General features: G+C 37.6%; 1 protein-coding gene across 1 annotated transcript in view; it reads right to left on the reverse strand.

The window, feature by feature from the left end:
* Positions 1–818: 818 nt before the first annotated feature.
* AGPAT9 (1-acylglycerol-3-phosphate O-acyltransferase 9) overlaps positions 819–14349 on the reverse strand; it is a gene marked incomplete at its 5' end in the record, with an annotated part of 50932 nt that continues 37401 nt past the window's right edge. Inside the window, 9 exons of the mRNA XM_008592088.1 lie at positions 819–2128; positions 6643–6722; positions 7178–7306; positions 8159–8244; positions 8735–8790; positions 9960–10075; positions 11122–11215; positions 13271–13360; positions 13917–13991. Of these exons, the coding sequence (XP_008590310.1) occupies positions 2017–2128; positions 6643–6722; positions 7178–7306; positions 8159–8244; positions 8735–8790; positions 9960–10075; positions 11122–11215; positions 13271–13360; positions 13917–13991 (838 nt within the window). The remainder of the gene's footprint in view (positions 2129–6642; positions 6723–7177; positions 7307–8158; positions 8245–8734; positions 8791–9959; positions 10076–11121; positions 11216–13270; positions 13361–13916; positions 13992–14349) is intronic.

Here is a 14349-nt window from a genome sequence, read left to right on the forward strand (position 1 = left end):
ACATGTTTTCAGTAATATGGCAATTCCTCAGGCAACTTGAAAAATAGTCGTGTAAATCAAAGACCTACAAGACAAAAGTTCTGATGGAAGTAGCATTAGATTATCTAGTGAGAATGTGACAGCATTATTGTTTTCGCAGTGCTCTCAAAAAGGTACATTTTATCAGTGTCCAAACAAAACAGCTGTTAATTGTTCTATCAGCTTTTCTGAGAACTGTGCTAATAAGTGGATTTATTAATTCTAGCTTTTTCAGTAAAAAGAAACAGAAACTCCTTTTTCTGAGAAAAAACAATAACAGAAAAGAGTCACCCCAACATACATATTTGGATTTGCTGATTCTCTATCAAGATCACCTCTAATAGAATTTTGGGGGCCAAAACTTAAAGCAACAACAAAGGCATAGGGTGAGTGGGAGTTGAAAACAGAAAGGTAGGTGACCATGAGGGTAACCTGTTTATAAATTTTCTTGTGGGATCAAATTCATCTAGCTAGATAGGAAGAGTATATACTGATAGTGCTATGCCAGGCCTACCTAATAGTCAATTAGATATAATTGCCTGAGTTCACCTGCAAAATAACTGAAGTCTGTGACTTTGCTCAAGGTGGAGTCCACAGGGCCAGAGTCCAAATAACTAGGCAAAAAAAGAAGAAAAAAAACAGACCAGTGGTTCATGTTGTTTCCCAGGTGTTCCAGTCCAGTAAAATCTAACTATGTCATTGAAACGAAAAACAAACAAGACTTGTTTGTACTAAGAAAGAATTCAACTTACTCAAAACCAGAAGAGGCTGGAGAGGAGGAAAAAATAATGCAACACACATTTAGAAATATAGAATTTATTTATATTCATGGTAAGAGTTTCACATTCGGTATATGGTTACCAGAAGAGATACAATACTTTTGAGAGCTTATGACAGCATTATATTGCTATCAAACATTGCTTATGCTGTGTGAGTTGAGGAACACCTATTTCCCCCTTTAAAAAATTTAAGGCTCAGTTTCCAAAAGATCATTATATTACATAAATTTCTGTTTAAGAGACTGGGAAAGTTTGGAAATAAACCACTAAGGGGTTGAGGGTGAGGGGCAGTTCTACAACATTTGCTCATTCATACTGAAGATATTCAAAGTGATGTTTTTTAAAGCCTCCTTCTATAAGTTTGGTTGCAAACACAAACAAATCAATAGATGGGAGGAGAACTAGGTATAGATCTTTAGCATACAAATGGAAAACTAACTAAGCTCCTTGTCACCAATTGCTGGCTAAAATGGTGCGTGGGTTGCCTACATATAAATGCACACACACATTAACTTTGACTCACTTATTTTACTTATTTATTTTTTCGCAGCTGACTGGTAAAGGGATTTAAACCTTGACCCTGGTGTTATATAACAGTGCGCTCTAACCGGCCAGCTCAGACTCACTTTTCTTTGGGAAGCTTATCAAATAGTATTTCTCCTCCAACACACCAGTAAAAAATAATTTACATTTCCTTTCGACTTTCAGATCAGATGACCATCAAGTTGTCCTTTTCCTTAAATATAGTTCTCCATTTTTGTCTTCTACCTTGCAGTAAAACACAACCATAACAGTAACCTCACACTGATTTGTAATCCCATTTGAGTGACCGAAGGGAGCAGGAAAGGTAATTAAGAAAAGAGAGTTTGGGGAATTTTTTGAAAATTATCATATCAGTGAGTTCCAAACACACTTTAGAAGCACGTTTTCCTGTACAAATATTTCACTCAATCAACAATGACACAATCATTTTACAAAAGACAGAATCTGTTTTAACTCAGTAAACTACCTTACACTTCATGGGGCTAATGCAATAACAACAAAAGTCAGAAAGGGCACCTGTAGATTCTGCCTCTGGCACAAAGAGGTAGAGACAATCATTCTGTAGAAAAGATTAACAATAAAAAAAAAATAAAATAAAACAAACAAAACTCCCCCTCAAAACCATTCCATTTCTAAGGGCAAATTCTGAGGAGCCGAGTTTATCTATGGGATGGGATCAGTCCGACTCTGAGTTGAAAGACCCATTGCCTACAAGCATCTTGCTGTAATTCTTCTGCTGCTCTTCCCTAAAGGTGTCCTTCACCTTTGCTCTCTTCAGCCCTCCATCCCTGGGAACAGAAAAATAAACATATAAAAGATACCCCCCAGCAATGATGTAAAAGGCTTACATAGTAAAACAGACTATCCTCGACTTCATGATGGTTTGATTTAGGATTTGACCTGACAATGGTGCAAAAGTGATATGCTTTTAGTAGAACCTGTATTCCCATTCTTTTTTACTCTTTCAGTATAGTACTCAATAAATTACATGAAATATTCAACAGTTTATTATAAAATAGGCTTTGTGTTAGATGATTTTGCCCAACTATAGGCTAATGTCAGTGTTCTAAGCACAGTTAAGGTAGGCTAGGCTAAGCTATGATGTTGGCTACATTAGATGTAGCAAACACATTTCAACTGACGATATTTTCACCTTCTGATGGATTTATCAGGACATAACCCCATCATAAGTGGAGAAGCTTCTGTACATGTTACATGGTGCCATGACACTTAAACAGCTGGTCAGCAATAGGGCAAAGATCACTGGATTTGGAAGCAGCAAGACCCAGATTTCAGTCTCTACTCTACCACTTGCTGAACATATGTTATTTTGAGGGAGGAACAATCTCTCTAGTGCTTGCTTAAAATAAAAAATAATATCTCCACTCAGTTTTTTTTTTAAGTTAGGGCTTAGGGCTGCTATAGTCAATAGTTAGATTCAAACAAGAATTATAAAAACTAGGATTGTTTCCCTATATTTTTCCCCAAGGAAAACAAAGTATTCATTTTTCATCTACATATGTTTCACTGGAAAACCATATGGAAAATTTAAAATAAACACACATGAAAAGTGAAGATGCTGTATATGTGTGGATAAATTCCTCAGAGATAACTGGGTTAACCATTATTCAAATCTAACCCTGTGTTTAACAAGTTGTGTTTTCACTCAAGCATTATATTTCCAGTATTAATAATCTTCCATATTCCAAAACAAACACAGAATAAAACAAACAAAATCATAAACTGCATTCAATCAGAAAGTAGTGCCTGTGTAAGCAGCCTTTCTTCATTCAGAGCCTGTGAATCTCTGAACTCTCTCCAGGGCGGTGAAAACACAGACCTGTCTGTGTTATAAGGACCCTTCATGCCTTTCGTTCTTTGGACTACACAAAGAAACAACTGACTGGAAGAGCTGGAAGGAGAATGGACAACCAGGGGTCACTATCTCCCTCCTAATCTACTGTTTCAGATTTTAACTCTTAGGAGTGTGGACTGAGAACTTGCTTACTTTATACCGTGACTGTTTAACTTTAACCCAGTAAAGCACAAATGTTTACCAAGTGCTTTCTGAGGATGATAAATGATCACAAGTTAGCCAGTGAACTCAATGACATGAGAGAACTTGACTTACATACAGATGCCTGCCTGAGACCATGGCAATGTTCTAGCTTCTAGAGTCAAATTTAAGACATGGCCCACCAGTAAGTCCTCGACTGAAAAATAGACTGCAGTCCACGCATTGTCCAAGGGGTCAGCTGTGGGAGTTCTCATGAAACAAGACTTTAAATTGTTGTGAGGCCCTCAGAATTGTCCACATAAGCCTCTTTTATCTAAATGAACCACCTGTAACTATTCATAACATTTACATGAATTCTGAATGGTGAGAACTAAGGAAAGGAGGAAGAGAAAAGAAAGGCTTTCTCCTTTCCTGAGGTCCAGGCCAAAAACAGGCAAAAATTTGAAGTGAGCAACATTTGCCTCTGAGCATACTGACATTATTTTTGTAGAATTCACCTTCCTAAGCACCCCAGCTGTGACTTGCCACCCCTGGAGACTTCAAAGTTTTACCCAATTCCCCTTTGCAATGGCAGGAGTCATATATGAGTATAAGAGCCCCTTTAAGATCATACTATTAAGTTCTCACTTAACCTACAAAAAAAGCAATCTAGTCGTGTTAATTCACATGCAATGGTAGATAACAAGTGTATCTAGAAAGGCAGTGAGGCTATTTTCATTTTTAAGAAAATGGCCAGGTAACTAAAAGTAATCTTTTATTCTAAAACTGCATATGGCCCAATAAAAGGAAATTGAAAAACTATGAGGAATACTTTTGATGGAGTTAGTTAAGCCAGTCTGATGGTGAGCCTGTCCTGTGGCTGACTCTCCCCTAGGCTGTTTTTTTCTCTCAAGGCTTTCTTTCCTCCCTCTGAGTCTGCAACTACACATCTAAAGCTCTAGGCTTTTCATAACGGCTTCAGGACAGCTTCCGGGTAGGAGCAACTGGGCTGGGATGTCAGGTAAAAGGAAAGGTGGGAAACGAGAAAAGAAAAAAAAAAATAATAAGGAAAAGGAAGCCAGTTACACATATGAACACAGACCACCAAAACATTTGTAGGCTAAGGGAAACCTGTAATTTTATGATTTATGATATCTGTCATTTAGGTTAACATAGTCCAATCTAGACAGAATAATATAAATACTTGTCTTAAACTATACCTTAGGGCTAGTCAGTTGCCCTAAGAACTTATACTCTGGGTGGGCCGGCCTGTGGCTCACTCGGGAGAGTGCGGTGCTGATAACACCAAGGCCACAGGTTCGGATCCCATATAGGGATGGCCGGTTTGCTCACTGGGTGAGTGTGGTGCTGACAACACCAAGTCAAGGGTTAAGATCCCCTTACCGGTCATCTTTAAAAAAAAAAGAACTTATACTCTGGGGAGGCCAGCCAGCATTTAATCAGAAGGCCACCTTCCAAAGGTGCCACACAAGGCTCCAGCTGTCTTCATCTCTTATCAATCTCCCAAGCTTTGTTAATTAGCATAATGAATTTTAGAGGTGGGTTTTCACTGTAGAAAATCAGTGGCTATTAATCAGCATAATGGATGCCAGAAACAAAGCTTTCCTGGGTGAAATTAGTTGTATTCAAGATACATAAACGGGTAAAATGTGATATTCCCCATTCTTGCATAAAGGAGAATAAGAATCCAGTCAGCCCTCCTTTCAAGAGGCTTACTCCCTAAACAGTCCTAAGTCCCTCTGCTGATACAGACGGTTCTTTGTCGCCCAGCTGGCAGCCTGACTCAATTGGCCAAATCCTGCACCTAGAATACTGCTACAATGGCCTCAAATGAACTTTTCATGTTAGGTGTTTTTGAAACACCAGAAAAGATAGCAGGGACTTTATCAAACTTATAAAAAAAACTTGAAGCATGAACCACTTTGCGACAGCTTGTTAATGTAACATCTGTATGTGTAAGAATTTGATCCCATTATCATGTAGGTATCATTAACCCTGTTACAGACTGAATGTTTTTGTCCCCCCAAAATTCATATGTGGAAGCCCTAAACCTCAGTGTGATGGTATTTGGAGATGGGGTCTTGGGAGATAATTAGGTTTAGATAAAGTCATAAGAGTGTGGAGCCCTCATGATGGGATTAGTGCCCTTATAAGAAGAGACACCAAAGAGCTTGTGGTCTCTCTCTCCCCATACATGGCACAAAGAAGTCGTGTGGAGGGCTGGACTGTGGCTCACTTGGGAGAGTGTGGTGCTGATAGCACCAAGGCCATGGGTTTGGATCCCTGTATAGGGATGGCCAGTTGGCTCACTTGGGAGAGCGTGGTGCTGACAACACCAAGTCAAGGGTTAAGATCCCCTTACCAGTCATCTTTAAAAAAAAGAATACACACAATAAGAAAGCCACCATCTGCAACACAAGGGAAGAGCAAGAGCCATCACCAGAAAAACTGACCATGCTGCCACCCTGTTCTCAAACTTCCAGCCTCCAGAACTGTGAGTAAATAAATTTCTGTGTTTACGCCAACCAGTATATGTTATTTTGTTACTGCAACCCAAACAGGCTAATATACTCGCCTACATTCAATCTTCCTCAAACAAACAAAAAACTGAAGCCATAGTTATCCACAACTGAAATATTTTACTTATTTCCTTTCTTTCAAGTTTTTAAGTTTCCTTTAACATAGTCCTAGCTAGAGTTAAGTATGAACAAGCCTGGAAGTAACTCCTTGATTCCCGATGCTCACCCCACCCCCAATCCATTCTCCCTTAATTCTTCAATAAAAGAACCCTAATTTTTAGCTAGGCACATGGCCACCCAGAACAAAGACTACATTCCCCAGCTTCTTTTGCAGCTAGGTGTCATTTCATGACTTGAGAACTGGCCAACAAATACAAGTGTAAGTGGCATGTCCAGCTTCCAGGGTGTGCCCTTAAAGAGATGGTGTGCTCTTTTTTAATTCCTTCCTGCTAACCACCTGCTGTACACACTGGGTGCTATTGGAGCTGCCATCCTGGACCATAAAGAAGAGCACATATTGAGGACAGTAGAGCAATGAGCTGTTATGCCAGTCTGGACTGCTCATGTTTATGTGAGAGAGATAAACTTCTATCTTTTTTTCTTTTGCCTAAACTGGTTCAGTGGTAAAACTTCTATCTTATTTAAGCCACTGTTATTTTGTATAAATCACTATCACTTCCAGCTAAAGCAACAGCTAACTAGCATAATAAATGACATTATTAACAGAGATTTTTTCAGAAGATAGCACTTCTGAAAAATTTCTTACCAGGGAAGTTCAGTCAATCCTCCTTGTATTGCAATAGCAGACTTAACCCTATTAGCAAACTGGACTGCATCTTCTCCTTCCTGATTAAAAACATAAATTACAAGTACATCTTGGGTATAGAGCTTTTAAATAATACCTTAAAATGTCTCGTAAACATTTATATTTATTCTAAAATATTAGATTCACATATTAGTTAAAATACTTTCTATTGTCAGTCATAGCAAATATCATTTGCTCTATCAAGAAAATGCATTGCTGTATCTTTTTTTATCATGTGCATATATTTATTTATGGTTTTTATTAGTCTTGTCCAAGAGACAAGATTTCATAATATCTATAGGTTCAATAAACCAACAACTGTAAAACTATCATGGAAAAGAGTCTCAATAAAAAATGGCTAAATACATTATTTAAAAATGACTCATTTGCTGAGAAAGCAGAAAGGCAGGATGTGAAGAAGAGTTTCAGGTAAATGTTTTCCTGCGTTTATCTGATTAGATAAAACATCAAAGACTGGCTGTTATGTAAGGAATACCTCTCTGGTCATGGGGGGCATGTACCACACGTCACAGACGATGGCCCAGCTGGTCATCATTCGAAGCAGGTAGCTCACCATGTTGTACTTACTACTGTTCCAAAATGCATCACCAAACTGAGGGTTATACTGATAAGAAACAGAAAAAAATGCATCCCAGTTATGAACTAAGTGTTGGCTTCTCTTATCCCTCTCAATGTTTTCAAGGTGATAGGTCAAATATTTCTATCAGACCCCTAGAAAAAGACAAGTTACTTCGCTTGACAAATCAGGCCAGCTAACTCTTCCAACTTGAGCTGACTGCTTTTCCAACTAGAGCTCCAGAGAGCTGCAACAAGAGAGTTATTTATATCTCTTGACTATTAAATATCTTTCTCCACACTTACCTGGAAGGCCGATGAAAGTAGGAGCAGTATCTGTTTTGCTTATCATTATGTCTTCCATACGTAAGACAGGCTTGGTACACAGAGACCCAGTACATATGTGTATACAGTCATCCCTCGGTATCTGTGGAAGATTGGTTCTAGGACTTCCCTTGGATACCAAAATCAGCAAATGCTTAAATCCTTGATACAAAATTGCACGGTATTTGTGTATAGCTTGTGTGCATACTCCCATGTACTTTAAATCATCTCTAGATTACTTATAATACCTAATTCAGTGTAAATGCTGTGTAAATAGTTGTTATACCATATTGTATTTTCACTTATATTCTCTTTTATTGTGCATTGTTATTATTTTTTTTTTAACGCGTATTTTCAGTTGGTGGTTGGCTGAATCTGCATGTGCGGAATCTGCATGTGCGGAACCTGCAGACACAGCGGGCTGACTGTATGTACGTAAGCAGAGAGAGAATGAGAAAGCAAATGAGGCAAAATGTAAAGAACTGGTGAATCTGAGTGAAGAGTACACAAACGTTTGAAAGTATGTTAAAATAATCAATCCAATGTCCTTTTTTTTTTTTTTTGATATCTGTTTTACCTTAATTGCAACTGGATGTATGGTTCCTCCAATTTCAAAGCTTCCCTTTTTAAACATCATGACTGAAGTATTATTGATGCAGGTTCCTGCAGGAGGGTAGAAGGGGGAGTGAATATTTTTAAAGGTAGTCATTTTTTAAACAAATTTTAAAAGGAATTATTTTGATATGAAATAATTTAAAATTATCAAAGTTACAGACATTTCACAAATAAGTCCCTGCTTAAGTAGTAATCTGACAGTTCTAAGTGGGATTAATAAACTTTTACTTCATTATTAAGCACTTTATGGGTACAACTTCTTCACAATAGGTGACAATTTCAATACATTTAAAACATGACCCTCAAAAAGTCATGGACAATACTTTTCTGAGTTCATTGCCCAGAAATGACTTTTAAAATCCAAAAGGTACCATGACTTCCATCAAATCTCAAAAGGAAATTAAAAGCTCGGAGAAGGTCATCCCATTCCAATAGGACATGGACTAAGAATGCCAATTCTAGAACTATTCTATCCCTCATATACTTTGGTTGGTTTGTTGTTATCAACTGTATTTTGGTATGCAGTCCTTGTTCTTACCTTCAGGAAAAATTAATATGGGTAACTTTTTCTTATCAGCAATATGTTCTTTTAGTCTGAAGAAAAAGAATAAAAATTCTACCTTTAAAAAGAGAAAGGTGAAGTCCTTTTTGGTATTCTTTATACTCTACTAGCACAAATATAATTGTAAAGCAATGAGGAAAAAAGAAATAAGATGTAAGTGAAGGAAATAAACTCAAGTTGTTCCCTTTCTAAAAAAGTATAAGGAGATTTGCACTATTTCAATTTCTCTAACTTCAAAGACAGTGATTTTCAGTGCCTTCTGCCTACTGTTAAAAAAGAATACTAAACAGTCATGTGACATGAGCTTTGCAACCTTCTCCATGTATTTACATTTCCTCATCTGAAAAATGGGAACACTGATTGCTGGACCTGTCTGCATGATGACCATTAAGTATAGGAAGACTCCTTAAATGAGTGGGGCTGAACTTTTCCTATTAAATACATACCATAAAGCTGAGAATGACTGACATTCTTCCCGGCTTACATCCTGTCCTGGAAGCCATCCCTAGATTAACCAGCTCTGCTCATCAGACGCTGGTAGGGCTGAGACACAGAGACTGCAGCTGCCAGAGTGTCCCATTGCTAAATAATCTCAAGATGAGAAATAGTTTTTCCAACCTGAAGCATATTTCAACAAGTACTTCTCAATTTACTCTTAAGAGCATGAGCCACCTTAGTATTTATAGAAGCAATGACCAATGTGCCTTAAGTTAAAGACCTCAAGCAAAAATCTATTTCCCAACAAAGGTTTCTGGTAGGTCATCTCTACCCTAAACCTAGCGGTTCCTTCTCCTGCTGTTTCATCAAGAACATTAGCTCTGCCTCTTGCTGGATTTAAGTGATAGCAGTCATGCCGCAAACATTTAATCAACTACTATTTATTCAGCAAACAGTTATCAATTATTTAACCTTCAAGGTAGTAATTTTTAACTTCAAAAATTTAGTGACTGGACTAATCTAAATCATAGCAATATAGACACACAGGCCTCCTAATCCCATCTTATATCCCATATTATTACAGATTTAAACTATTTAAAAATCTCACTAAGACAGGTGATACACCAGAAAAATTCAACTACAAATAGAGCTCTGTGTGTTTTAGTTTTGATCCTTAGTGCTGCTCTGCCCTCTTTGGCAGGAAGGCCTAAATGTAGCAGCTTTTATGCTACCCCAACGAATACTGAGTAATCTCACTGCTTACCTCTGAGTAACCAGGTGTCGATCCTTCATTTCTGAGCGTTCAAACCAGACATGTGGACAAGCCTTGACCATAGCTCTCTGAATAATTCCCATCAATCCACCATGAACCTGGCCAACCTAGAAGTACCACAAGAAAAAGAGAAAAATGTAAAGATACAGCTGTCCAAAGAATGCTTTTTTTTTTTTTTTTTAATTACCAGTAAATTCCTATTCCCCACTCAGAGATAAGATTGGCCTTCTTCAACTGACTGGAGTTCTTAGTCTGATCAAAGGACTTGAAAGGCCAAATGTAAGCAAGAAGTATTATTGAATAGCACCTTTAAATTTTAAGTTACCTTGCTGCACTAGCTATCCTCTAGCTTCAAAAAGCTGAGGTTCTTCAACTTACTCAAGATTAGAGAAATGCAAATTAAAACTACACTGAAATACCATTTCAAACCCAACAGACTGAAAAAGATTCTAAAGTTTGATAGTATGCTCTGAGGCAAGGCTACGGGAAACAGTCACCCTCATACTCACATTGTTTTGGGGGAAGGAGGGGAGATTACAGCACCAATGTAAGGAAATTTGGCAACATCTATCAAAATTACATACACATTCATCCTTCACACCCCCATGAACAGTGTTTCAAGGTGTTTGGTTTTGCTGTGGGCTTTGTGGTTTGTTGCTGGGTTTGGGGGCTGTGGCAAGGACTGAGAAAGGCAATGTAGTGTAAATATCTGCCGTTCTTGCTAGATCCTCATTAAAAAGCCAGATTTTGTTTAATTGCATTTAACTCTCTGAAGGAAGAGAGAAATAAATGGCTGGCTAAGGGATCTACACAACTCTAAAGAGGAAGACTTTAACATTACAAAGTGTTATCAAGCATTGGCAGCAATTTTAGAAGCATAAGGGAATCAACTTTACAAAGTCCTATCAAACTCAAGCATGTCTACATTTTAGTGAGTTAATTTTTTACTATCTTAAATATAATGGCTATTTTCTTTTCTTTACTTGCACTATATATTCCTCATGTAAATATATTATATAACTTACATAGCTGCAATACTATAGCCCAGTCAAATTTCTAATATAAAACTAACTTCCTAATTTGTAACAAAATGAAAAGTTTGAGCAATGCACAAAACACATAACTAACTGAAATATCAATGAGCTGCTCTTACCATAGCATAACATCCATCCGTTGCCAAGATCAAAACATCTATTGGAGAGGTATGGTTGGCAACACAAATGCCTCCCTTCTGAGGTCTATACTGCCTGTAATTAAAAACAATGGTAAATACTAAGCCATGAAAAATGGTCTCTATTATGCAGAACAGCATGTAAAGACTCATCCTGTTTTTTTAAGTATATTTTAAAAAACAGTTTGGAGGCACATGGGCTCATCTTTAAAAGTAGGTAGAAGGATGGGAGTGGGGTAAGGGGTTCATGACTCTCCCTTTTTTTTTTTTTTTTTTTTGTCCTTTTTGAGACCGGCCGCACCACGCTCAGCCAGTGAGCGCTGTGAGTGCACCGGTCATCCCTATATAGGATCCGAACCCGCGGCGGGAGCGCTGCTGTGCTCCCAGCGCTGCACTCTCCCGAGTGCGCCACAGGCTCAGCCCATCCCTTTATAATATGTAAGTTTTTCTTATTTTAACTATTTTCACTAAGCATTTTCATATTATTATCATCTTCACAAGTATGACTTTTAGTGGCTTCAAGGTGATCCACAGAGAAAATTTACCATAGTTTCCTTCCTCCTATCCCTCTAGAGGAAAGGTCAGAAAACTTTTCCTAACAAAAACCAGATAGTAAATTGTTTAGGCTTTTCATGCCAGACAATCCCTGTCACAATTACTCAACTCTGCTGCTATGGCATAAAAGCAGCCACAGACAATATGTAAGTGAATGAGTATGGATGTTTTCCAATAAAACTTTATTTACAAAAAACATATGGCAGGCCAGATTTGGCTTACAGGCCCATAGTTTAGTTTGCCGATCTCTACTCTAAAGTTAAAGCAACATTTGTTTGGGTTTATACAGAGAAGAAAGGGAGCCAAATACATAATGACTTTAGCATATTTTCCTTAAAATGAGAAGCAATCCTATAATAAATTATGAATTCCTCTCTATGGAATTAAAGTGCCTTTTCTGCAGAAGGTGTCTCCTCTGACCACGCTTCTGCCAGAAACTCCTTGCCTTGAAACTCATAGTCCAATCACAAAATCATATATCTTAAAATTCTTAAGAGGCCTTTTATGTGGGTAACTCATGGTAAAGCCAAATGGTTAAATGTTTCCCTTATACAAATGAGAGAGAAAGACTCAATCAGTAAAAAAGAAAAGCTTGTTCTAAAACTTTTTAAATGATGTTATGTTTTGTTTTGTTTTTTGTCTTTTTTGTGACCGGTAAGGGGATCGCAACCCACTGGCCATCTCTATATAGGATCCGAACCCGCGGTGGGAGCGCTGCTGCGCACCCAAGCACCGCACTCTCCCGAGTGTGCCACAGGGCCGGCCCTAAATGATGTTATGTTTTAAAAAATAAAATCGAGTTGACAGAAAAGTAATTCAAAAGCCATCAAAATCACTTTCACTTAGCTAATAACTTTCCTTAGCTATACTTATTCTATATGACTAAGGGATGAGAGAAAACAACTTCTTTCAATTTACATGGAAGTAGAAAATCAAATAAAGACTATGACAATGAAGTGAGCAGAATTCAAACAAGAGGGTTGAGACCGTAAATCTAATGCAATGTGTAGGAATCAAGCAAATATTCTCTTTGTGGACACAGCTAAGAAAAAAGAAAATCCTATTTATAGCTAGAAACATTTCACCTATTGTCTGGCAACTACCAACCAGTTTTGTTTTAAGGCTCAGTTGTAGAATTTTAGAGGTGGCAGGATGGGACTAGAAAGCAGGCCTCCAGACTCCAAGTCTAGTCCTCTTTCCACCACACTAGAGGCCTGTCAGCTTCATCATTTTTAAATCAGACAGACCCAGCTCAAAATCTGCCACTTACTATGTGACCCTAAACAACTAATCCCAGAGCTTCCATTTCTTTACCTGTAGAAATACAGGGCCTACACACTGTAAATGAACAATTATTAAACACAACTAGATGTTTATTATTTTCCTTCTGCAAATACACTGCTTTTCATAAAATGTTGTTGTGCATTATGTCTATTGCATCCTGAGAAACGGGCATGAGCACACTGGAAGTTGTCAGACTCACCTGCTTCCTCCCACCCACTTTCAATGCTGTCTTGTCAACCTCATGCTGAAATTTACCTAGAGAAAGGCAGGCATGCAGCCAACAGACACTCACTTGTTATGGTAATGAATGGTACCAGAGAGGGCCCGAACACAGATCCGGCAGCAAGTCAGATGAACCAGCTCACTGAGCCGGTTTTTGAGGCTGAAGGAAAAAGAAAACATTTTACCGTGCAGTTCTGGGCAATCCTGAGAAACAAAACAATGAAAGCTTTAATGTGCTCTTTCACAACAGCATACTGTGTTCTATTCTATTGAACAAGCACAGTTCAATTCTTATAGTCTCATCAATGCATTTAGTATTAGATGGCAAAAGTTTACCAAGAGAATTGGACAAAACTCTAATGGAAAGTAGCTCCCACCCTACTAGATTATTATGATAAATTCCTGAACAAAATAAGTTGAAGGTTCTTTGGTCTTGGCCTTATGAGCCTGCCAATACTATAGGACTCTTTTTTCCTTTGGGTTCTTTAGTCTATTTTATTTCTTCTCTTCATTTCCCCTTTGAAAAAACAACTTTTCAATTTACATTGAAGCGTAATGGAAAAGTAAACAAAGACTATGAAGATGAAGTGAACAGAATTCTAAGAAGTGGGTTGAGGTCATAAATTTAATGCAATACATAGGAATCAAACAAATATTCTCTTTGTGGACACAGCTAAGAAAAAGGACAGTCCTGTTTACAGCTGAAAATATTTTACCTGCTGTCTGCCAGCTGCCCAACCAATGTAGTTCCTATAACCAGCAAACTGATCCCAATGAAAGCCAAGGTAACCCTGAAAAAGAAAAGGTAATACCAAAATTAGTTGAATAGTAGGGAAAAAGAAAAATAATCTAGAAGTTCATAAATAATGAAATTGTAAATAAATTGTAGACCATCCATAGTATGAAATATGATGCAACTATTTAAAGAGTTGGGTAAGTCTATAGATTCTGACATGGAAGAATGTTCTTTGATACACTTTGAAAGAAAAAAAGCAAAGTAAGCTTTGAAATAACATATTGAGTATGATTACCATTTTCAGAATAACAAGCACATACATTATGTGTGACTAGTCTATATGCAAAGAGAAGGCCTAGATATTTGTTCATGAAACTGTCAAGTTCTTTTTTTTTTTTTTTTTTTTTCCTTTT

The sequence above is a fragment of the Galeopterus variegatus genome, unplaced genomic scaffold, assembly GCF_000696425.1.
Source record: "Galeopterus variegatus unplaced genomic scaffold, G_variegatus-3.0.2 Scaffold7570, whole genome shotgun sequence".
Taxonomy (NCBI): Eukaryota; Metazoa; Chordata; class Mammalia; order Dermoptera; family Cynocephalidae; genus Galeopterus; species Galeopterus variegatus.